General features: G+C 37.4%; 1 protein-coding gene across 1 annotated transcript in view; it reads left to right on the forward strand.

The window, feature by feature from the left end:
* The window catches only part of NRCAM (neuronal cell adhesion molecule), a 278,975-nt gene that overhangs the window by 225,538 nt on the left and 27,512 nt on the right, over positions 1-25,925 (forward strand). The window contains exons 11-20 of the mRNA XM_081286371.1: positions 1,508-1,692; positions 3,095-3,226; positions 11,465-11,608; positions 13,187-13,298; positions 14,643-14,809; positions 14,900-15,047; positions 16,678-16,802; positions 18,692-18,793; positions 24,675-24,872; positions 24,969-25,039. Coding sequence (XP_081142497.1) covers positions 1,508-1,692; positions 3,095-3,226; positions 11,465-11,608; positions 13,187-13,298; positions 14,643-14,809; positions 14,900-15,047; positions 16,678-16,802; positions 18,692-18,793; positions 24,675-24,872; positions 24,969-25,039 — 1,384 coding nt within the window. The remainder of the gene's footprint in view (positions 1-1,507; positions 1,693-3,094; positions 3,227-11,464; positions 11,609-13,186; positions 13,299-14,642; positions 14,810-14,899; positions 15,048-16,677; positions 16,803-18,691; positions 18,794-24,674; positions 24,873-24,968; positions 25,040-25,925) is intronic.

Genomic DNA, 25,925 nt, shown 5'->3' on the forward strand with positions numbered 1-25,925 from the left:
CCACACGATATAGTTGTTCAAATTTCAAAATGATTTCTCATCTTCTACCTCTTTTTATATGCACAACATGTTTAATTAGAAGCTATTTCATCAAATATATATTATTTCAGTAATTGCTCAATTATTTCTATTCTTCCAAACAATCCAAACCAATACTATAAACTATCAGTTAAATCAACTTGCATTTCTAATGACAAGTATTATGATCTTCCTGAGGTCTGGACCAAACTTTATCATTACCTTCCCAGCACATAACTCAGTGCTCTGTGTCTAGTTCAGTGCTTAGGAATTGTTTGTATCGAATGGATCTTTATTTTGTCCTCATGAAAACCTTGTGAAATCATTAGATCAGGTCGTGCAACTAAGGAAACTAAGACTCCAAAGGGTCAGAGATCCAAAATCAGAGAGAAATTTAAGGACAAGGCTGGAACTTGGAAGATTTAACTTCAAGCCTATATCCTGGCTTTTTATCTGTTTCCATATTTCAGGGTTTAGTAAGAAGCATAGGTGGTTGGGCACACCTGTAATCCCAGGTTTTCAGGAGGCTGAGGCAAGAGGATGGCAAAGCAGAGACCAGCTCTGGCCATTTAACAAGAGTAAAAAGGACTGAGAATGGAGCTCAGTGGTAGAACACCCCTGAGTTCAATCTCTAGTACCATCAAAGAAGTAGAAAAGATAGAAAAAACACAGCTGAATGAGAGATGATATAATATACAAATTTGAACTATTAACAATTGATATAATAATATTTTTAACTATCACTAGTAAAGAAATTAAGGAAAAAATACTAATCCTCTAATCACATAATTCATGTCATCAATTAGCCTGTTATAAAATAGAAAAGTTCTTATTATTTGCTATGGAAATGTGTGAAAGTCTGGGGACACAGATATATTTGTGAGCCCTTTCTCAGTACTTTTTTTTTTTTTGTTTTTTGCATGGGGAGTACTGGGGATTGAACCAGGGGTGCTTCACCACTAAGCTATATCCCCATTCCCATTTGTATTTTTTTATTTTAAGATAGGGTTTTGCTAAGTTGCCAAGGTTGGCCTTGAATTCATAATTCTCCTGCCTCAATTTCTCAAATTGCTGGGATTACAGGCATGTACCACCACACCCAGTTTCTCTGTACATTTTTACCATTAGCTAATGAAAAAATATAGCTCAATATCATTGATTTAATTGAAATTCTCTTGATATATACCTTCATGTAAAAATACCTGAGAGCTCCTCATTGATAAGGATTTTGAAGAAAATACTTAGGTCCCTTCGGTAAAACAGCTTATCATAGCAGCACTGCATCACTGAAGTCAAAGTGTATGGTGTGCCACAAATTAGTATAGTTCTGGTTATGTGAAAATGGTATCTTACCATTTTAAATGTAGGTTTTGAGCATTATTTATAAAAGTGTGATGATAAAGAATTTGTTATACAATTGCATGAAAACTCACCCTCAAAAGTAGTCACAGATGAACATTTTTTGTAACATCATTGTTTATCCCATCAGGCCTACCCCAATTATTTACTGGATAAAAGAAGATGGAATACTACCCATCAACCGGACATTTTATCGGAACTTTAAGAAAACCTTGCAGATTATTCATGTTACAGAAGCGGATTCTGGAAATTACCAGTGTATAGCCAAAAATGCATTAGGAGCCATCCATCATACCATTTCTGTCACAGTTAAAGGTAAATTATTATTTAAGATGCATTCCTCTTGCTTTCACACAATGACCTGATACTTCAATTTAATATACCTTTGATAATGTTCTTCAGTAATAATGAATGTAAATTTATATCAGCACTCACAGTACCTTGAATCTCTTTTCATTGCTATTGAGAATGCATCTACACCAGGTTAAAAATTTGCTCCTTCAAATATTCCTTACAGAATTCCATTTAATAAATATAGAAGGAATGAGGAAAATACAAAAATCACCATTATCCCATAAGGGCAACTGCTGCAGGCAAGGTTCACTGATGAACATTAAAATTAATGGGTCACATTTTGAGGAGAAAAAGGATATTTCTATAGCTTCAAAATGTTTCTCTTCCCTAAAAGCATGAATAACTGGGGAAATTTTAGCATGTCCACTGTTTTTTTAATATTCCTTTCTTGAGGAGATGGAACTTACTTCCCTTCTCCTGGGCACACTTAATGACTCACAATGAACAAAGTGTGGAATGCTGGAGAATACTAATTTTGCAGTGGAGACATTTGGCAGACACCATCTTAACCAAGTCAGATGAAATCATGTTGATCTCATGTCCTCCCTCACTATGGTACAACAAGTTGGTCAATTCCTTTGGTGGTATTCTTAAAACCCCAAACTTCAGCTAATCATGAGATAACATCAGGAAAACCTTTGTTGGGAGACATTCTACCAAATAACTATCATTGTAATAGTCATGAAAGACAAAGAAAGACTAAGAAACTGTCTGATTGGAGGAGGTAAGGACCTACCTATAAAGACTCAATACAGTGTGGTATCTGAGACAGGATCCTAAAATAGAAATAAGACATTAGTGCAGAAAAGAGGGAAATCCAAACAAAGTGTAGAGTGTAGTTAATAGTATTGCATTGATGTTAATTTCTTGTTTGACAACTGTACTTTGCTTATAATATGATGTTGACATCAGAGGAAACTGAATGAAGGATGTATGGAAACATAATATACTACCTTTGTAGCTTTTCAAGAATGAAAATTTTCTCAAGGGGCTTCCTAATTTTATAATTTTATGTAATTTGCAGGGCTCAGAATTTAAATTCACTTTTCTTAACCTTTCCTATACCTGTAAATTACTCTAAAACCTAAGATAAATCTGACACCTCTTTAATGTCCAATAGATTTAAATATAAAATGAAATTTGTGCCAAAGAGGTCTAGAGTGTGTTTAAACATTCAGGGAATCTCTTTAAACATCCTTTTGAAAATCTAAAAGTTTCAAGCATTACTATTCACTTTAAAAAAAATGAGACTAACAGTGTTTTGTAAAATAACTATTTTTATTACTGAAATAGTTCAACATATTCTTTTGCTATTATACTTATGTGATTCATATTTTGATTTTTTTCTCTTCTTTTAATAAAGCGGCTCCTTACTGGATCATGGCACCTCAAAATCTTGTGCTGTCCCCAGGAGAGGATGGGACCCTGATCTGTAGAGCTAATGGCAACCCCAAACCCAGAATTAGCTGGTTAACAAATGGAGTCCCAATAGAAAGTAAGTTTCTTTGATTGACTGTAGTTGCAGGATATTTTCAAAGCATATCTATTTCTTACCAGTGAACAAATGGTGAAATTTCTCTGATCAAGGAAGAAAGCCATATAGAAGTTAAACAGATGTGCTTAATTGTCTTTAAAGTTTCATTTAATTACCTTTAGATATTCATTATGACTTTCATTAATTTATATTATTAAAATAGTGGTGTGTGTGTGTGTGTGTGTGTGTGTGTGTGTGTGTAAACATGTGTGTGTTGACTGGGACTTGGCAATACTTCTGTTTGTTACCTTATAACATGGAAAGAGTGACATGGCCAGAAATACACATCACCAAAAATGTTCATATTATCTTCTATAATCAAACATCAAGTGATTTATGGAAAAAATCATAGGAATCAGAAGAGACAGGCAAGGAGAGTAGCCCTAGAGCCAATGCATCTAACAAGAATAAGAAGCACAGCTGTCTTACTTTCAAGAGTTTTTAGTCCTGAGTGTAGCCCAGATGTTCCCACATTCTCCAGTGTTTAGAGATCACCATCCCATTTAACATATAAAGAACACATCCCCTGGTCTGATCTTATGTAGGATGCGCAATTTGTTGCAAGCTGACCTTCCCTGAGTATTGCCTAAATCACCCCTGAGTGATGCCTATATACCCTGGCTGTGCCTGTCACCTACAGCCACCTTCCTTGGTCTGCTCCACTCCCAGCTTGTTCTTATTAGCCAGGTTTTCCCACAATGGTCCTCCAAAATGTGGCCACAGGCCCTCCCATTAATCTCCTAAGACCAGACTTTTAAAAACTTGGTTAGAGGCTTGAAGATAGTAGAAGGGAACAATAGCAAAGGGAGACAAAAACGTCAAAATGGATATTGTCCCTCAATGCCCTTGGACTCCTGTGAACACAACCCACTACCGTCATCTTCCTCCACCTACTCACCATGAATTGTTGCTGGCAGGGGAATCTCCAAACATTTTCTACTTCTTGGGGTCCAGATGTCCTCTTAGATCCAGAGAGAGACAATCAGTTTCTTCTTCAAATCCCCTCCTCAGTTCACCTCCCAGTCAATGTCACAGTCATCCAAAAAGATATTGCAGACAATATCTGCATAATAAAGGCAATCTTCAGTTTATGGTAGAAAGCAGCTTGACCCCTGATTGCCTCTAAGTCAGAGTCAAATATTGATGCCACTTCTACATAATCAAAAGGTCCATTGAACTGGCTTTCCTGAAACTTACTCTCCCCACTAAGACTGATCTGAAAACAACCAGTATTTTTAAGATGGTACAAGTCCCTGTTTTTTCATCATCAAGTGTGAAAACTACAGGTTTAGACTGAGTAAATCACACCCTGTTCTGTGAGTACTTTGGGGAAAGTCACTTGTGTCCCAAAACATAGTAGTCATCAGATACTTCAAATTAGACAGCCTATGTTTACGCTCAGAGGAAATATGTTCCTAAGAGAAAACAGATTCTAAAAAGGCCAGTAAAAGGGGTTACAGTATTTCCACACCCAATTTTAGTCATGATCAGGATAAGGAAAAGTGACAGTACTTTGTGGTTGTATATAAGGAGGCTGCTGCCACTCTCAGGGGGTTATGAGTGAAAATTGAGAGAAAAAGTGAAAGAAAGCCCAGAACTAATGGAGGTTTTATGGTAATGTGACTTTCTTAGGGATACATACAGAATAGTGGTAAGTGATGGAGCTTGTTCAGCACTTTTGCACCATGTTTTTGTTTTCTGTTTTTGCAGCTCAGAGGTTCTTTGTGATTTATGGAAGGTTAAATATGCTTCTGAGAGCTAGACTCAGCAAAACACACAGGTGGGAGGGAATTCCCATCTAGCCACTCAGTAGGGAAAATGGGGAAGCCTGGGGACACTGACCATTAAACTCTCACGTTCAGCAGTCAGAATGCAGCCCTAAGAAGGGAAAATTGAGACAAGGGTAAGAGATTAAATAATGAGGCTGCTCTTTTCCCCTGATTTGCTCATTGTCCTTCCAAATTGGCTCTTAGTCTGTTCCTGCTCGTATAATCTAGTATCTTAGACTGGATAATTTATAAACAACAGAAATGTGTCGCTCATGGTTTTGTAGGCTAGGAAGTCCAAGATGAAGGTTCCCACAGAATTGTTGTCTGGTTAGGGCTGTGCCTTCTGTGTGTGCTCACACGGCGAAAGGTGCAAACACGTTCTTTCGAACTTTTTATAAGGCACTTTAACCCCATTCAAGAGTGAGGAACCTTCATGACCTAATCACTTTCCAGAGTCCTCACCTCAGTACTCCCTCCACGGGGGTTAGGTTTCAATTTGGGAGTTAGGTTTCAAGGTATGAATTCTGGAGAGCCACAGACATTCAGATCACAGCACCAGTGTAAGCAGCACCTTTGAGGGAAGCCTGTACTATAGTTCTGTTAAGAACTTTGAAAATGCACTCATAGATACTCCCTTTTAAACATATTGTTTTGGGGGAGGCTTTGGTGGAAGAAGGCAGTGGTCCCTGAGAGACAATTTAGTCCCTTCTTCTTTAACACCAAATCATCCAAATAGGTCTAGAGCAGAAAGAGGACAAGCTTTCTCAAATCAGCTTCCAAATAAATTCATCTCTTCCATCCCCAAAGTATTCTTCAAATCCCCTTGGGACAGAAAAGAAAGGGGGCCAAGAAGACATGGGAATTCTGTAGCTCCTACAGAGCTGGGGTGCTCTTGCCTCTGGTGTGCAGCAGAGCAGTCGCTCTAGAGTTTGCACTGTGGGGAACACCACAGTGTGGCCTCAAAGCAAGGAGCTAGGCCCTCAGGTGGTGCTGGGAGTAGGTGCTGTGTCTACACCAAGGTGATGGGAAGCTTTCCTGAAGGTGTTCAAGATGGACATGCATGGATTACGGTGTGGACTTCCCAGAACTGAAAGGTGATGGATTTGCAGGACCCCTACACAATGATACTGCTGAGGCACAATTGTTCCCCACTCCTGGCTCTCAGTGGCTGGTCCACATACAACTTCTGCTGAGTAGTCTCTTGGGTAGATACTGATCCTTAAGTAGCTAATTTAAAGTGAACATGCCCCCACTGTAGATTGGCATCTCCTAATTCAAAATAAGGAATAAATGAGGAAGAAAACTGCTAAAAAAAATTCAGTGGATGCTTGAGCTTCTCCTTTCCACCCTGCTTGGTGGTTACAACATGAATTTAGAGACCCCCAAAAAAGAATTGTTTTGAGACTTGGGGACCATTCTGAAAACAGCTTGTTTCTCATCCATAGCTTGTTGAGTTGTGTTCCATACAGATGCATCCAGCATTGCTGGAATATAGGGGAAGGAAGGCAGAGAGATGTGAGAAGGTGAAGATAGGACCAATAGCAAAATCTGCTGCTATATGTGGAGGCACAAATGAGCCTTGTAAGGATTATCAGCCTAGAATAGACCCTAGAAGTTGGCTATGGGCACCAGCTGCCTTGCTGGCAATGCCTTCTGTCCAAGAGACTGCAGAAACTGTGGGTGGACCAGCAGCTTGGGCCAGGGTACAGCTGTGCCTCTGCAATACCATTGTATAGGAAGCCATGCAGTGTCCCTGCCAGGTGCCTGAGTCTATCCTCTGTGCCACCCAGCAGAGACACAGTCAGGGTCCCATACAGCCAGACACACAGACTCCCACCCCTACTCTGTGGGCTATCACTCCAAAGACACTGACTTCCTCCTGTGACTCTGCAGGCTCTGGCTGCCAAGTGGACACAAATATTGTAAAAGGAGAAGCAGGATCAGGTCAAGGGAGGGGTAAGATGAGATAGGCTAGCAAAATTAGTTGTTATTGGTTTGCGACTATGCACTTCAGATCTGGAAACTTCTATTTTACAAACTGAAAGGATCAATTCCAAATCACCTGCGCTAATTATCTCAATGGCTTATAAAGCTCTGTCCCACTGGGTCTAAGTTATTTACAACTCTCCTTGAGGTAACTAATAGATTATATTAAATGTGGGATTTGCCCACAAACTACCCAGAATGTTTGCAAAACAATCTACAGAAGTAAAAAAATAACGCAGCTATAAGAACTGGTGCCAAAGAACTTGATTTTACTGTGCAGCCTGCAGTGTCTGAGAGGATGGGGAGCTGAACTCTAGAACAAGAAAGAAAAAGAACTTGCTGACAGCAGGTTGGATAAAGCATTTCTGTACTCTCCCCAGAATAGATAAGTTTCATAAGTTCCTCTTCTCCTCCCTTCCTTCCCCATTGGAGAGTCCATGCCACATCACCATGCCATCCTGGTGAAAACCCCCAAGGCCAAGGCTGTGGACTCTATAATTCCTGTCTCTGTCCCAGAAGGTAGTGGGAGAGTCTGATGCCTGCAGTTCTTTTATCATCTCCTATGTAAGTTGTGTTAGATCTCAGGCCATTCAGCATGGAACATGTATAATATCACATTCTTAGGTTGAAAGGCTTCTTTTCTCTCAGATATGAGAAGGGAAAAGAACAAAGGTGACAAGAAAGGGCAGGAGATATCTTCCTGCCACAATCACATATTTCACTCATACTGAAAGCCAGTAACACATAGTAAGCTGCCAGGGAATGAGGCCCACTAGAGGATATTCCTGAGATTCTGTCAAAGCATCTTCCTTCTTCCTTTTCTCAAAGGTAAGGGGCTTGGTTGTTTACCCTTAAGGGGATGGAATAAGTAGAAGACAAGGAAAATTCAACTCCACCCAAAGATTGATTCTACAATATTCCTGAATGCTCATAATTCCAGAAAAGTTTATAAAGTTGACTACTTCAGAAAACCTCAGCATTAACTTCACTTAAAGAAACCATTAAGCTCTCCCATCTGTAGTTTCCCATATCCAAAATGCATATACTATCTGATTAACCTCTTTCATAAAGTTCTTTGTAAAATTAATTATGAATAGTTATTAAAAAACATTTTAAAGATTTAGCTGGCTATCTCACAAGAGTTAGATTAACAGAAAGTGTTTTCTGAAAGCTATTATTCTACTTCTGGACCTTACTTTTGGGGCTTCAAGTTATATGTGCTAATTCTGTGCCCTTAAATGTCTTTCTCCACATGTTCGTTTACAACAATAGAAATTGGTTGTTCCTAGGATGAATTATTACTCCTTTAGGTAATTTGGGTGTGTAAGCTGGTAAGTTACTCCCACCCACGAGCCAACTCACAGTGTCCCAGGGCTTCAGATGTCTCTGCACTAGTGATTTCATTCTATGTCCAGCTACCAACTGAGTTTCCATATGTCACTGTGGTAGTTCCTGTTTTTATTTGCAGTTTTCAATAAGTGCTTAAGGAAAATGTAGTCCAAACTTCCATGGAGAGAAAGAGATTTGCTTAATTATTACTTATACTAAAACAGTTTGTTTTATTCCTAAATACTTTGCCAAAAGTAAATATTTGAAGAGTGCTTCATTTAGTATAAACAAGGCAGATACAGTCAGATGGTTTTCCAGAAACGATATCTTCCCAAAGAGTTGATACCAAAGAAAAACACTACTCTGAGCTACAGAAATGAGGTGTGTTTGTGATTGATGAATTTCCACTTGGGAAAAATTATTCTTCTAGCTTTGTCATTTGAGTTATGTCTTCCATGATCATGGTAGTATACCTTTTATTATTATTATTATGATTGTATGGCTTTCTTAAGAGTGTAATATACTCAAGGAATTTGAGGATATTTGCTTACACAGTCTGCTACCCATCCAGGAAGATTTGGCCCAGAGATCTGTGCTGAAATACGTGTCACTGTATTACACTGCCTGGCATAGCCACAGAAGTACTTAAGAGTGGGTATGTGGCTGGCATTGGCATCCCTTTGAAGAGTTCCAACACTGAGTAGACAAGTGCTGGGTCCACAAGGTCTAAGAATAACCCACAGAGAAATCTCCAGAAATGCTGCTCTGTGTTCCAGCATTGAGGCAGTGGATGGGTATCCCTGAGAGCATGAGTCAGAAAGGCCCAATGGTACAAGATGAGCATCTAGGACAAAGAGCACAGCTGTCCTAACATACACCATCTTCTCAGGTCCAAGGCTGTCCACCTCAGCTTCACTTCACAGTGAAATGTGACATTCCTATCATTTATTAATGAATCCATAGCCTGTTGAAAATTATGACTTGTGTTTGTCTTCTGGTTGGGAGAAATGTTCCTTAAGGCAATTTTTGAAGTGATTAAAGTCAAAACCAGCAAATGTGAACTAAGAAATCAATTCAAAATATTTTAACACACCCTCACCACTAACTGAGCCAATGAAAATACCTAAAATGATTTTATAAGTTAGCTATTGATTGTGATCAGTGTCATACAACTACTTTTGTAAAAAATATCTCTCATGCTTACTCAGGAATGAAGGTATTAACCTGTCATGAAGAGTAGTTCCTGAATCAGAGTATTGAGAATCCTTGGAAGCTAAAAACTTTGTTCTAATCTTTAATTTATGGTGCATTTTTTGTATATTCTGGTCTGAAACATCTGAAAGATTTTCAGTCTATAAATGTGGTAGAATATGTAGTAGGCAGGAGTTGGACAGGGTGGTACACACCTGTAATCCCAGCTTCTCGCCAGGCTAACACAGGAGAATCAACAGTTCAAAGACAGCCTCTGCAGTTTATCAATAACCTGTATCAAAATAAAAAAGAAAATTAAGGGCTGGAAATGTGACTCAGTAGGAAAGTACCCCTGGGTTCCATCCCTAGTACCGGAAAAATAAACTGAAAGAATATGTGGTAGGCAAATTCATGCCCTGACCCCTCCACATCCTAATCCATGGATTAGGATGTGAATATGTTTCTTTACATGGCAAAAGAAACTTTGCACATTAATTAAGGTTAAGGCCTTGAAATGTGGAGATTATCCTGGATTATCTGGTTTGGACCCAATTTAATGACAGAAGTCCTCAAAAGCAAAGTTTTTTTTTTCCTGGCTGTCGTCGAAGAGAACTATGACTACAGAAGAAAGATTGAAGAGATGCAATACTGATAGCTTTAAGGATGGAGGAGAAGACCATGGGCCTTCTGGTACCTTGCTTTTAGTTTATTGGGACGCTTGTTAGACTTCCAATCTACAGAACTAAATGATTGTTAATTTATGCTGTCTTAAGCTACTAAGTTTGTGGTGAATTGTTGCATTAACAGTAAAAGTCTATTGTAGAATGAGTGAGCAAAATGCTTTGAGTATGTATAATAAAATGATGAATAACTATAGTTTGTTTTTTAATTAAAAGTTAATAGGCCACATATAAACCAATATTTCTTTATTTCAGAGTGATAAAGAAGTCTCAGTGCAGCAATAAATATGTCTTAGATGCACATCCTTTTTGTATCATCAAAGGGATAAGATGGTGTTTAGAATGAAAGTAAAGCTCTCTTAGCTAGTTCAAGTTGCAAAGTTCAGAAAAAAAATGGTGCAGTTATTTAGTTTTGATTTGGATCTGTGTGCTGAGACAGTGTACTTTCAAAGCCATGTAAGACCATAACCTACAGTTTAGCATTCACAGAAAAAAAAAGGAATTCATCTCTAATCATACAGCAGTTCCAAATTGCTGGGCATGCCTTGGACTAAATCCTCACATATTCTATTACCAGCTAGCTCTATTCCACTTCAATAAGGATCAACCTCACTCTTTGCATCTTTAAAGTACTTGAGGGATTTAGCTGAAAAGGCTGCCTTTAAGAGAAATTTTACACAACTGATTTCTACTTTAGCTCCAGGAGTTTTCAAAGCAGGAAAGTGAATATTTTCACATTTGATTGCTAGCCTCATACTTAGTTGTGTACTTGTTTGTTCCAAGAAGGGGTTCTTAAAAGTGACAGGTTTATATGTGCTGGAGTGACTGTAGTTTTTGCAAAGCTGTTGTTACTTTTTTTCATGGTTAACTGGCCTCCTCTTAAGTATCCACAGTCTCTTTGTGAACAAAACTATATTTTTTTCTGAATTTGTGCAATTTTCATCCAAACTTGTGCTTGCTTTTCTGTATCTCTCAAAATAATATTTAGTGTTATAGAATTAATCTGCTTAAGACTAAATGAATACTGTGCATATACCTAAACACCATGTGGCAACTAAATTCTGAGTTCGAAAAAAAAAAATAGATTCTGCCTGGATTCTTGTCTTCTTCTTGCTTCATATGCCTAGAGCAGTCTGTGTTTCTGTCCTACTTATACAATGTAGACCTTGGGATTTATAAGTTTAAAGTGTGTCTTTTAAGGAAAAAGAAATATATAATACACTTTCTATTTTTAAACCCAACAGTTGCTCCTGATGACCCCAGCAGAAAAATAGATGGTGATACCATTATTTTTTCAAATGTTCAAGAAAGATCAAGTGCAGTTTATCAGTGCAATGCCTCTAATGAATATGGATATTTATTGGCAAATGCATTTGTAAATGTGCTCGGTAAGCTCTCCCTTTATTAAAGACATGGCAAATTAAATTAATGTCTACTATTATTTTCTACTCACTCAGCAAAAATATATTGAGCTTCTATTAGATTCAATGCACAGTTCTTGGAACTATAAGGAATATATGAAGGTGGATAAGATAAAATATTTGGCCTAAAGAACATCAGTCAAGTCTTAATGTTCTTTCATAACACAGTTGGCATAATGGCAATTTTTCATTGTAGAAAATAATCAAATAGGCTAGTCCATTCACAGATGATTACAGTGTTTAAACCCCCAAAAGGAAAATAGCTTTTGTCTGCCATTAGCAACTAAATAATCCTGCTCTTCTGTCCTTAGAAACTGACTATTTGAATAACAATTTCATGATTCTGAGTTTTTGAAAATGAACTATTAATTTTAATGCTTGGCCATTATCCAAATCATAGATGTACATTAACTTAATTCATTAAAATATGTTCAGAAAACTATGACAATGTAGAACTCACGCATATTCTGAAATGGGTGGTTTATGTGAAGGTTGCATTTCTCATACTGGGAAAAATAAATCCACACTTGTTCAAATTTATGCAAAAGTGTTCTTATGGTACCAAGCAGTCATACTTCAACTCTTAAGATTATTCTTCTCTATTTTCAAACAAAATTAATACCAGGAAGCTGGTCGATACTTATTATTTTTCTTCATGTTGAAATGAAGGTGATTAATCACATAGATAAGTGGTTAAGATATTGGTGGATGTTGAAGCTTTGACTTCTGGTTTTTTGTTTGTTTTTTTCTCTCTACTTCTATATATTCCATTTTAGATTCTACATATAAATGATATTCTGCAGTACTTGTCTTTCTGAGTCTGGCTTGTTTCATTTCTCATAATGTCTTCCAGTTTCACCCATGTTGTCACAAATGACAGAATTGGCTTCTTGTTTAATAATAGCCCTTCTAATAGTTATCCGGTGATAGATATGTCATTTTGGATAAAGTTGGCATTTTTCTGATGATTGGTGTCTTGAGCATTTTTTAATATACCTCTTGGTCATTTGTATGTCTTCCTTAGTTAATTTAGGTCCTTGGCTCATCTTTTAATTGAATTATTTGTTTTCACATATCATTTGAATTGTTTGAGCTCCTTATATATTTGTATGTTAGTCCCTCACCAGATGTATGGTATGTAAACATTCTCTCCCTTCTGTTGATTGTCTCTTCACTGTGTTTTCTTGACTGTAAGAAGCTTTTTAGTCCTCTCTCTATGTAAGTCACCACACTCATCACTCTGATTTTTATGTCAGCTTATTTGTTCCTCACCATTCCCACCCAGTGGGGTGATGATGCATCAATCATTAAAAGAAAATACACTAGGCCATTATTTTTGTGCCAGACACTGTGCTGAGGACAAAAAGAAAGGAAATTTTTTTTCCCACCACGACTGGTAGTGTCATACCTGATAGGAACATAAAGGAAGAGACATGTTGGTTGTGCTATACCATAAACTTTAATGACCTTAATACAAAGTGCAGTAAATACACAGTAAACCTAAAATGTGTTCTAATATTTATTGTGCCGTTTAAATGTTTTTAGCTGAGCCACCACGAATCCTCACACCTGCAAATACACTCTACCAGGTCATTGCCAACCGGCCTGCTTTGCTAGATTGTGTCTTCTTTGGGTCTCCTCTGCCTACCATTGAGTGGTAAGTAGTGGCCCTATTTGTTGTTAACCACTTGCATTTGCTAAAGCTTTCACATTTTTAACATGCTGGGCTTTAGTCAGAGAACAAACAGGAGAAACACACTGCAAAATCCATCATACTATTAACCATTGAATTCATTCATTCATGCACAAATATTTATTAACTACTTGTTCTGTGCTACATACTTTCACACATATAACCTATTTAACAGCACATTCTAGCAACCACAAACCAAAAAAAATGTGTTTTTTTTTTAATTTAAGATTTAAGGTTGCTTTATTTTAAATGCCATGGACATCACCTGGGACTTCATGAACAGTGACTGGTGGCACTGGTTGGAAGACTTCCCTTAATAATAAAACATCATGTAGTGTGTGGGGGAGAGGTTATGCAAATTAACAGAAATTATTACCACCAGGATTTCTCTGTAGTTCCTCTCCCACCAGGTCTTTCTATTGAGTCCAGCCAAGTTCTCCTGTGTCTTTTTACTTCCCACTTCAGACCATCCCTTGTCACACACCACTCCTGGTACACATCCTCCTCCTGTGACTACCTTGCTGGCTTTAAAGAGTTGGGGAGAGACAAGGCAAGTGCTGACAATGATTGGAACAGACATTTGTGAATCATCTGTAAGGTTCCAGATTGTGTACTGGACTTCAGCTACTGAGATGAGAATGAAGCCAGGCTTAGGATTAAAGGAAAATCTCCCTAGGCCCTCACCTTAACCACAGAGAACAGAAACCAGATGCTGGTGCAAATTTCCTCATGATGACAAGATTCACTCTTATATGATAGTTTGAATTTCTCTGATTTTTTCTTGTCCATCTTCACTTCTGCCATCTGACATATGGGTTTTTTTATTCTCCCTGAATATTTTCCTTTTCAGACATTCAAAAACACAATCCATATAACCTTGAAATCAAAATCCCTTTAAAATTGCAGCCTGTAGATAGAGTTATAATACTTTACTGTGTGGGGGGGAGGGGGGGATAAAAAGAATAATCTTATCTCTGCCTATTCTGCCTATTTTAGCACCTATTTAGGATAAAATAAGTAATAATATATTTATTAAATTATGTATCTCTCATAAAAATTATAATTTAAGACTTACATATTATTAGCCTAATTCTGCAAACACCATTTTTGTTAAATTCTCTAGTCTTATCTTCTCTTTATGTTTACCTCCTGACATTCAAGCATCAGTATGCTAGTACAGATTCCATATGTCTTTAAACTTGACACTGTTCTGCAGATCATGATTGTGTTGACCTTGAGCATGGCATTTTATGTTTGACTCAAATTATGAGTCATTTTATTCTCATCATGATAATTTCCATAATGAAGGTTTAAAGGAGCCAAAGGAAGTGCTCTTCGTGAAGACATTTATATTTTACATGAAAATGGAACTTTGGAAATTCCCGTGGCACAAAAGGATAGTTCAGGAACGTATACATGTGTTGCAAGGAACAAATTAGGGATGGCAAAGAATGATGTTCACTTGGAAATCAAAGGTAAGGCAGAGCCAGGAATTTTTTAAAGTATTATGTAACTTTGAGCAACTTCTCCAGCTTGGCCAATGGCTAACAATAACTGGATTTCAGATCCAACGAGGATCATCAAACAGCCTGAATATGCTGTTGTACAAAGAGGGAGCACAGTATCCTTTGAATGCAAAGTGAAACATGATCACACTTTAGTCCCCACTGTCACATGGCTGAAGGACAACAGCGAGCTGCCCAACGATGAAAGGTATTTGAAGACAATTTTTCTTTCTTTCTGTTCTCTCGATAAGTTGTTTTTGAGCTAAAGATTTGTTGTATAGTGACTTAATGGTGATGTTTTTAATTCTGAAGTCTGCTATGTGCAAAGTAAAGAGATACATATTTTCTCCCTACTGTAAAATATTTGGACCAAAAAGGTATTGTGCAATTGAAATCAGACCCTGAGAATGTTTGTCTAGCTTTGTGTGTGTGTGTATGTGTGTCCTATGTAATTTGGGATGGGAAAAACCCTTCAGGCTTTGGACAACATCCATTGTATTATACCTTAAACAGCAAAGTCTCAACAGATGTTTTCAGTCCCATTCCACAAAAAAAAAAGGGAAAAAAAAAAGCAGAAATATGATCTCTAAGCATCAGAGGGTGGAAATCCTTGTAGTATTTTAGTTTTTATTTGGAGAGTGAGTTTTCTTTTAATTTTCCCTAACACCATGGAGGGAAAAGGAAAAGCAAAAAAACAAGTGTGCTGCAGTCCTTTAATTTGGACTTGAAGGAAAGTCATAGTGTTTTCCAACTCAGGCCCTCAATTTAACTTAGTAAACATGGTGAGTACACAGAGCTGGATATGCCTTAGCAATCACAGTGGCTACAGGTGTGTTGTATTCCAGTGGAAACGGTTTCCATAGTTTTCTTGCAGCTGATCTATACCTGTGGTGCCTGAGCCCTGTTGCTTGTGAATGTCCCCCCCAAAATCTTTTTGGCCTTCCAATCTAGTGCCCAGAGTTTCCATCTAGTTCTGGGTTTCAATTGGCCAATTCTATTTGTGGAATCTGAGCTGATTATAAAGGAGAAGGAAATATGAAGAAATGACCATCAGGTTAAGTCAGGCGAACTTTAACTTGGAAATTACCTTGGAAGACAGTTTATGATTTATGTAACCTCATTAAATTCAGACAGGAGTCCTGCATACATTGACTTTTGACCCACGGAGCAATTTTTCATGTCTAAAAAATTTTTCATGTCTAAAAAACTCTCAGTGGAGATTGCTGCTCTGAATCTTCCTGTGTCTAGTGCTAAGACAGATAAAATGTACTTTCTCCTTTGAGACCTTATGCATGTGTTTAAAATGACACAAAATTACTGTAGTAAATAATAGATTATTTTAAAATATGTACTTTTGATAGAAATTAAGCTGAATAAGTAGTTTTCAGATGTTTCTTAGCAGTAGCCTTAATCAAGCACTCTAGCAGGGATAACTGTGAAGCTGCCCCCACCTCACCTAAGGATGCTGCTGGAGACTTTTATTAAAATTTCTTAAATTGATATGCAATAATAGTATTTATTTATGAGCTTCCATGTGATGTTTTGCCCTGGGGGCTTTGAGGCAGCTCCTAAGACAACAGAGGCTTGGTTGAAAGACATTATACTTAATATCTCTCCTAACCCAAGATTCTTATTCAGTCTAATTGTTTTTCAACTCTAACCATTACTAAAGTAAAACATATTATGTAGGATTCTCACTCTAATTTGCTGAAATTCTTACCATTAAAAAAAATATCTTTATGTTTTGTCAAGTTCACAGTGTCTTTTGTGACAGTAAGACAGTCCTGGGGTGTGGTTGGCTGTCCACTTCAACAGCTCTGAGCGTGTTATATTCACAGGTTCACTGTTGACAAGGATCATTTGGTGGTAGCTGATGTAAATGACAATGACGGTGGGACCTACACTTGTGTGGCCAACACAACTCTGGATAATGTTTCTGCAAGTGCTGTGCTCAGCGTTGTCGGTAAGAACCAGAACAAATACAACACAGCCCACTTCCACGTCTTAGATTGAAAAGAAAAAGGAAAATTGTAAATATGAAATGTTTGCTCATTATAGTTTTAAAACCATAGTTTTTTTTTTTCTTTTTTGAAAGATGCCTTCAAGGTGATCATTTCAGGATAAGCTCTGTAGCAGACTGAGATAAAATGGTGGTGGATATTGGAGGCATTTTTATAAGAAAATTGGGGGGAATAATCTACTTTTATTTAAAAGTTAAGGGTTTGTATGGCTAAATTGTTATTGCATGTGTATCAATGCCATATCTCACAGCTAAGCATAGGGCTTAATTTTATTAACTTAGTCACCTGCAGTCTTTGTCTTCTTATGCTATCTTGTATCTTTCCATTACTAATTTTGATTAAAATCCTTTATATTAATGTCCTTTCTAGCTCCTACTCCAACTCCAGCTCCCATTTACGGTAAACTAATGAGTCTTCTTTCTCTATTTTCTGTCATTTCACATTTGCAGAAAAAAGAATTTGTTTTTTTCTTTATCACATCATCATGTTTCTTTAAGGAATAGGGGTTTGTCAATTGTTGTGTCCTTCATTTACTGTAATAAATCATTTCTTCATCATAACCTTAGAACTTTTACTGAGTTTATTGCCAGTTGTTTCTAAATATTGCAAGTGCTATTACAAATATCATTCCATTTGACAAAAGTTCCTCTTTGATACAGTTTCCTTATAAAATAAGCAAGTGGCACAGGGCTTTATCAAAACCTGTCATCCATATTTTAAAGAATGAAAAAAAAAATTCTTATATTGTTCCACAAGTTAGATTTTATTTCAGTCTATTAAAATTTGCTTTGGAAAATAAATGTTGCTTTGGGATCCATTTTCAAGAAATTTAAACAGGGAAGAAATGGATATTTAGAACATTTTTTACTTTTATGTCAGAGAAAGCTGACCCACTATTCATTCACAACAGATAAGTCATTAGAAACCCAGAGACAGGGCACATTAATGTCATGTAAAACTTTTCTGACTCTGGAAAATAGAAATCATTTCCAGAATTTTTTTTAAGGAAATCCTTATCTTTATTCAACACATAAATACAAAAATTCATTTTTGTGGCATAATCATAAATTGACTAGATTTTACATATATTGCTATTTTATATATAAAATGTGTCCTTGATAGACATTTACTGCTTTACTACTTATGAGAAACAATAACCCATATATTTATATGGCCTCGAGTTCCCCAAGAAGCAAGGTTCAAAAAAGGCCCATGGCAGAGGGTTAACTCTGGATCCCAGAGGCACCATTCAATAAGGCAGCCCTGCTTCTGGGTTACCTTTGTTCAACCGGTGTCCAGTGTCTGAGAGTAAACACATTATGCATGCTGAGGACTACTGTCCTTAAGAATATAAATATTCTTCAGGACCCTCCTCAAGTCTGTCATTCAGCATGTTTCAGAAAGAACATTTGAATCTCCTTTTAACAGTACATCTGTTTGCCTGAATGTGCTTTCCAGCATTTGCTATTCTGTTCCCCTGTGTCTTAAAAATTAAGCTTCACATTACTCTTTATGTTTGTGCTTTTCGTGTTTATTTGAAGATGCACACTGAGAGTGCTGATGAACCTGAGCCCTTTGCTTCCCTGGCTTTGGTTACAAATTACTTCATTCCATTTGAAAAGCAAGCAGCAGAGCTCATGGTGGGTTGTCTTGGCTGGGCCCTGGTGTTCCCAGCACCCTCAGTTGTTTCCATCTCACTTCATTTGCATGCTCATTGACCATCATGTATGCTTTGTCCTTAAGATGTCCCCTCTGAATAGCTAGTGTCATGAATAAAGAAGAACCTCTTAAAAACAGATAGCTAACCATGATGTGTGTGTTTGGTCTACAGATGTGCCAAATCCTCCCTTTGATTTAGAATTGACTAATCAACTCGACAAAAGTGTTCAGCTGTCCTGGACCCCAGGCGATGACAACAACAGCCCCATTACAAGTATGTGGTGTCATTTGCTCTATCGCTGATAAGTTTAGTGGCTGTTTTGGAATCACTTTCTATTATGCAACTGCAGTTCCTCATGACGGTACTTACAGGCATTCTCTGCTTTATTACCAATAGAACTAAAAGATTTATGTATGTTTCTCTTCAGAGGTGGTGTGATTCCTGGTTACAGCTTCTAGTATAGGACACTAATTTCTGAATATATCAATGAAGCAAATACACTGTCATTATTAAGATCTGTAAGAATCACCTTAAGTTTTTAAATTTTTATTTATTTATTTATTTATTTAGGTACCAGGCATCAAACCCAGGGGCATTTTACCACTGAGCCAGCACTTTCTATTTTTGTTTTGTTTTGAGACAGGGTCTTGCAAAGTTCCTTAGGCCTCACTAAGTTGTTGAAGCTGACTTTGAAGTTATCTTTTTTCATTGGTTCTTTTTAGTTATACATGACAGTAGAGTCCATTTTAATAAAATTATACATACATGGAATATATCTTATTCTAATTAGGGCTCTAGTCTTGTGGATATACATGATGGTGGGATTCAGTATGGTATCTTCATATATGTACATAGAAAAGTAATGGGGACGTCGGCCATCTCACTGGGGTGTTCTTTTTCCTTCCTAGGAGGATGTAAGCCACCCTAAAACTTAAAGTCTCAAATAATTAGTGAATAACAAAACACAAATGGCCAGAAATATATTTATAAAAGCAAAGCCCCTGATAAATCTAGTCCACATGGGTGCTGAAACTAGACAAAGAAAAGATGCTCTGGTGGTTTATTTAAAGGGGTACATCAAAGGGAGGGATAAGGTTTCAAGCGCAGAGTCTTGCTTCATGATGTCTTGCGGTCAGCAGGTTGATTGACATATTGGCAGATCACACTCATCTCAGGTGCTATGTGGGCTTCAGCAGAGCAGGATAGAAATTCACACTGCCCCTGAGCAATTGACCAGAGAAAATGTCCACTGGTCATTCCAAGACACCAGATGTTTCTATCCACTAGACTTCCATGTGCAGTCACCCACATGCAACCCATGGACAGTTCATGATAGAAAAGTTATATCGGATTCATTTCACTATCTTTCCTATTTCCATCTCACCTCCCTTCCCTTCAGTCCTTTTTTTTGTCTAATCCTCTGAAATTCTATTATTCCCCTCCCCTGCTTATGGTGGGCTAGCTTCCACATATCAGAGAAAATGTTCACCTTTTGGTTTTGGGGGATTGGCTTAATTCTCAGCATGCTTAACTTTGAATTTGTGATCCTGCTGCCTCAGCTCCCCAAGTCACTGGGATTACAGGTGTGTGCCACTAGTCCTGAAAATTTCTACTGCAGTAGGAAGATGCATCGTAAGTCCATTATTCAATTTGCCCATTACTTCTGGGAGAAAAAGATAGGAGGAGCAAGTGCCAAAAGGCCCCCTCCAAATGTTAGGAAAATGAGACTCATTGAGTAAAGTCCCTTCAAATCCACAGTTCGTACCAGAACTGGGTATAGACATCAGGTCCATTAACTTCCATATAGGTCCCTTTCTTTCCATGGCTCCCTGCTACAAAGTGGCAGATTCAACAATGTCAGCTCCTCACCTTGATGCCTTAATCCCTGTGAAAAAAGTCAAATGAGGGACCAGACCATAAGGATGCGGGAGGAACTTAATAAGTTAGAGTAGAAGTAATCGAGGTTTAATTGTAAAACTGAAGAAATACTACAGAGAGCAGACACAGTCATGGGCCTGAGATATGTGATTGCCTTCAGGTAGAGACTGCAGGAAGTTCTAATACTTTTCTGATGATGATATAAAATTATTCTGAAATAATAAGTGTGTTGATTTATTGCACCTCCAGGCAAAGAAGAATATTCCCAATAAAATCAACCAAATGCTTCTTTTCTCTCTTGTATTTAGTGGTGCCCTTTTTCTCATCTGAGTTTTCAGTGTCTTAGATCAGAACAGGCTGAGTCTCCAGCTAATACAACACATGACTCTGAATTAGCAGGTTAGGATTTTTTTGAAAACTGTTTTTGCCTATGATAAACAATACTGTTAGGTTTCAAGGCATTTCTGCTCTTTCCTTCATTCACTCATTCATTCAACGGATGCAAATTGATTGCTAATTACATGCCAGACATTGTCCTAAAACAAAATAGTCAAAAATCTCTGCCCTTAAGGAGCGCACATTTTCGATGAGGACACACATATGATAAAAATAATATTACATCATTTTGTATAATGTTACAAATACATGCATATATGTGTACGTACACATATGCACACACACAAAGACAAAGTCACTGCTCAGTTTACCTTCAAGAGAGAACCCATTGCAGGGGATACTTGCTGACAGCCTCCATAAGCTGCACCTTTCTCAAGGATAAGTAATGTTCACAGGAGCCACACGCTCCCAGGGGCGCTCCAGGAACAAGCATAGCAAGAATTCTAGAGCTCAGCCATACCTAATGGATAATCCCTCCAATGGGTAAACTTTATGATGGGGCTCCTTGTTGACATGGCTGAGATTGTCACAGAGTTATAGTGCATTTGGGCACTCTTCCCACTCACTCTTCCCTCCTTCCTCTCTCCCATTAGTCATCAGACCTGCATTGGTCTGAAGGTCTTTCCTGCCAACTTCTGTCTCCTCTCCCTTTCATCTTCCATGGACATTTCCCTAAACACATTTCTTTCACTTCTGTCTTAACATCTTCTTTCTAAAGAACTCAAACACATAGATATCTATCTATAAACATATGTGTGTGTGCACATGTGTGTGCATGTGTGTGTTTAGACCATCAAAAAACAATCAGGAGAAAGAGATGGGGGTGTCAGGGGTATAATTAGGAATAGGGAGGTCAGGAAAGGCCACACAAAGAAGCTAACACTTAAGTATGTCAATCAAGACAGGAGGAGGAAGTCAGTGAGCACACTCTGAAATTATCTGGGGTAAGAACTTTCCAAGGAAAGCAAAGGGAAAAAACAAAAGCCCTGAGACAGGGACATGTCTATTGGAAAGCCAGTGTGGCTGCAGTGAATGAGCCAGAGGAAGTGAAATAGGAGAGAAGGTCACAGAGTTGAAGAGTTGGGCAGTAAGCAGGAGTGTGAATTGTGCAGGGCCTGGCAAGCCATTGTAAGGTTGGGAAGCCCTCATCATTATAAATAACTCTATTTCATTGAAAATAGTCTATAAAAGAATAAGAGGGGGAACACTGAGATCACGTAGACTGTGGTTTCCGAACTGTGAACTGCAGTGAACTGCTGTGAACTGATATCTCAGCAAATTCACAGGGATGTATTAAACTAATTTCAAAGATTTGATATTTAAAAAATGGTGAAAAGCCGGGTACTGTGGTACATGCCTGTAATCACAACAGCTTGGTCGACTGAGGTCTCACAAGTTCAAGGCCAGCCTCATCAACTTATTGAGGCCCTAAACAGCTTAGCAAGACCTGTCTTCAAATGAAACAATAAAAAGGGCTCAGTAGTAAAGCACCTCTGGGTTCAATCTGCAATACCAAAAATTAAAAATAAAAAGTATAGTGATATCTGTCAGGCACCATGTGAAATTAGCTTGAGGTGGTTTACATTTTCAGCATTGTGTTGCTATGTCATATTGTGATGATGTCACATCTCTGGAAAGCATTTTTCTGTGGTAAAAAAGCAAGTGCCATGTGAAAAATCAGTATGGAATAGGAAATGAAGGTGGTGGTGTCCAATTTGTTTATTAGATTTGGGAAGTTGTGTTTAAATTCTTGAGACATAAATACATATTAAATTGCATGGACCTAATTAGTTAATACATGAAAACATCAAATATTTCTTTTGATCTAAGAAACCTGTGGGAAAAAAATTCCTGAGACACCAAGTATATCATAAGCAGAAGAAGTTTTGAGAATTACTGAATTAGAAGGTTATGTAATAATTCACATAGGAGAAATGATAGTGGTTTGAAATGATGGTGAGAGGGATGGAGGTGGAGAAATGGTCAGATTTTGGATATACTTTAATGGTACAGCCTAACAGTACTCTCGAAAGTGTGAAAGAAAGAGAGATGCCAACAAACACTCTAAGGTTTTGACTTGAGTTGTCACTACCAGTTGGGGAAGAAGATTGCACTGTTTTGTTCATATCCAGTTTGATGCTATAGTAATAGTAGACACTCAGGTACAGTTGTTGAGTAGGAGATTGGATATTCAATTCTGTGGTTCAGGGGAGAGATCTGGGCTGCAGATATAAATGAAGAAGTCATCCATTGATGAGACTAGAGATCACCAGCAAAGGAACGTAGACTGAAAGCACTCCAGGGCCTTAGCTTTAGACCACTGTAACATGTATAGTATTTCACTTTTGTATTTTCAGTTCACATCATGATACCTGGCGTATAGTAGGCAATCAATGAATGCCTAAATAAACATTTTTACAAAAGTTAACAGAAACATACCACAAATTTTTAGTAGCTATAGAGGGTTTGAACTGAAAAAGTGCATCTTCCTTCTGCTCCTGAATGCCAGCTTTTCTGACAGTACCAATATTATCAGTGTCTATCCTCTGTGAAATTAGCTTGAGGTGGTTTACATTGTCAACATTATGTTTCTATGTCATATTGTGATAATGTCACATCTCTTGAAAGCATTTTCTGTGGAAATGTGAACACATTTATTCAAAATAAATTGATAAAAGAGCAATTTCTGTAAGCATAAATGTGTTAAATATTTTTAGATTTTCCAAGTTGTCCTGTATAGAAGTTGTACCAATTTACACTTCCCCTGAAGTCTGAGAATGCTTCTTTCCCTCTGAGAGGTGGTACATGTATATCCAAGTGAACATGGCTTTGTGAAATGTTCTTTTATACAAATGGTTGTATTCAGCACACACTCTTTTATACTACACTTGGTTTCACTTAAGACTATGTTTGGAAGTCATTGTTTTAGTACATATGAAGCAACCACACTCATTTATAACATGAAGAATATTCCACTGCATGGATAGACCTACTTGATTTAATCAATGGCCTACTGGTGGATATTTAGCTTGTTTGCAAACAGATAGTTTCAATTGCAAACAATGTTGCAATGTGAATTATTTTTCATGCATCTTTGAACAATATGCATGAATACATATATTCAAAATAAATTGATAGAAGTGCAATTTCTCTAAGAGTACATGTGTTAAATATTGTTAAGATTTTCTAAATTGTCCTGTATAGAAGTTGTACCAATTTCCACTAACTGTGAAGTCTGAGAATGGTTCTTTCTCTCTGTGGCAGTCAACAAGATGTGTTAAGCCTTTGATTATTGTCAATATGTTTAGTAAAAAGTGGCACCTTATTGTATTTATTTTAATTCCTTCTATTATGAAAAATTGATCATCTTTTCATATATTTAAACTTTTCCTTGGCGTATATGGATCAATTCTAAATAGTTTAAACTAAACTCAGCATGCTAGAGAAAAAATACTAGGTACTATTAAGTGCACTTTGGTATTGAGAGTAATGAAAGAAACCCTAAAATAAAAATATTCTAATGAATTTTTTTTCAAAGCAAACTAATCCATGTTTGGCTACTCTTTTTTTTGGTAGGGGACTACCGGGGATTGAACTCAGGGGTACTAGGCCACTGAACCACATCCCAAGCTCTTTTTTGTATTTTATTTAGAGACAGGGTCTCACTGAGTTGCTTAGTGCCTTGCTTTTGCTGAGGTTGGCTTTGAACTCACAACCCTCCTGCCTCGACCTCTCTAGCTGCTGGGATTATAGGCGTGCACCATTGCACTTGGCTTGACTATTCTTGATTGCCCTATTACTTATGGCTACAACTTACCCCTAGGTTGACTGAACTCACTGTCTTGGGTTTGTGGTGTGTGTGTGTATGTGTTATGCCCAGAATTCATCATTGAATATGAAGATGCAATGCATGAGGCAGGGCTGTGGCACCACCAAACTGAAGTTTCTGGAACACAGACCACAGCCCAGCTGAAGCTGTCTCCTTATGTGAACTACTCCTTCCGAGTGATGGCGGTGAACAGCATCGGGAGGAGCCTGCCCAGTGAGGCGTCTGAACAGTATCTGACAAAAGCCACAGGTAGGGTGGACTTCAGGGATATGAAATAGAATACAGAAGTTTCCCACTCTTTGCAAATGACCAAAGCTTACACATATGTGGCTGCTTAACTTCTAGAACCAGATAAAAATCCCACGGCTGTGGAAGGACTGGGTTCAGAGCCTGATAATTTGGTGATTACATGGAAGGTGAGCTATGAAGCTTTCAACTTTCCTCAATCTTTTTAGAGTGAAAAGAAAAAGTTGTTTTAAAATAATGTCTTCTTCATTAAAATCCAATTTCACACATTCATCTTTATTTAAGAGGCATTATTGTGTAGTGGTTAAAAAGGTTGATCCCTGAAGCCAAAACAAATGAGCGCAAATCCCAGATCTGCTACTTATAGTGTGATCTTAAGCCAGTTGTTGAACATCTGTTAGGCATCTGTATAATGAGAATAACAATAGAAGCAACTGCATAAGATTAAAGGAATAATACATGTAGAACATGTATAATGCCTAGCACATATATGTATTCAAAAGTAGTAGCTACCATTGTCATTATTATAAGATAACTACCTGGAGCACATGCATCAAGCTATTCCCAGTAGTTGATTTATTAGTAGTAATAGTAATTATGTATTTTTTTGGATTTGAAAAATAACATATTAACTCGTATAGTCCTTAAACCTTAGATACTTACATATACTTATATGTATACAAATGTGTACATACTTATGTATGTATATATATATATATATATATATATATATATATATATATATATATACACACACACACACACAAATATATATTATTTTAGGATAGTATGACAGGTTAACTTTATTTAATAAACAGGGCAATAGTTCATAAGTTTCAGTCTTCAAATAAAACAGGTAATGATATACTATCACACAAACAGAAATGTATAAAGGAATATAGAAACTGAAATGTTTTAAGACTTACCCACCCTTGGTTATGCAGCCAGGCTTTGAAAGTTTTTTGTGGTATTTACTGCTTTAAGATAGTAATTTGCAATCTTTGAAATGTTGATCCCAAACAAGTCTTAAATCTCATCACAAATGAAAAAAAAAAA

The sequence above is a fragment of the Spermophilus citellus genome (genome assembly GCF_964194105.1).
Source record: "Spermophilus citellus genome assembly, chromosome: 3".
Classification (NCBI taxonomy): Eukaryota; Metazoa; Chordata; class Mammalia; order Rodentia; family Sciuridae; genus Spermophilus; species Spermophilus citellus.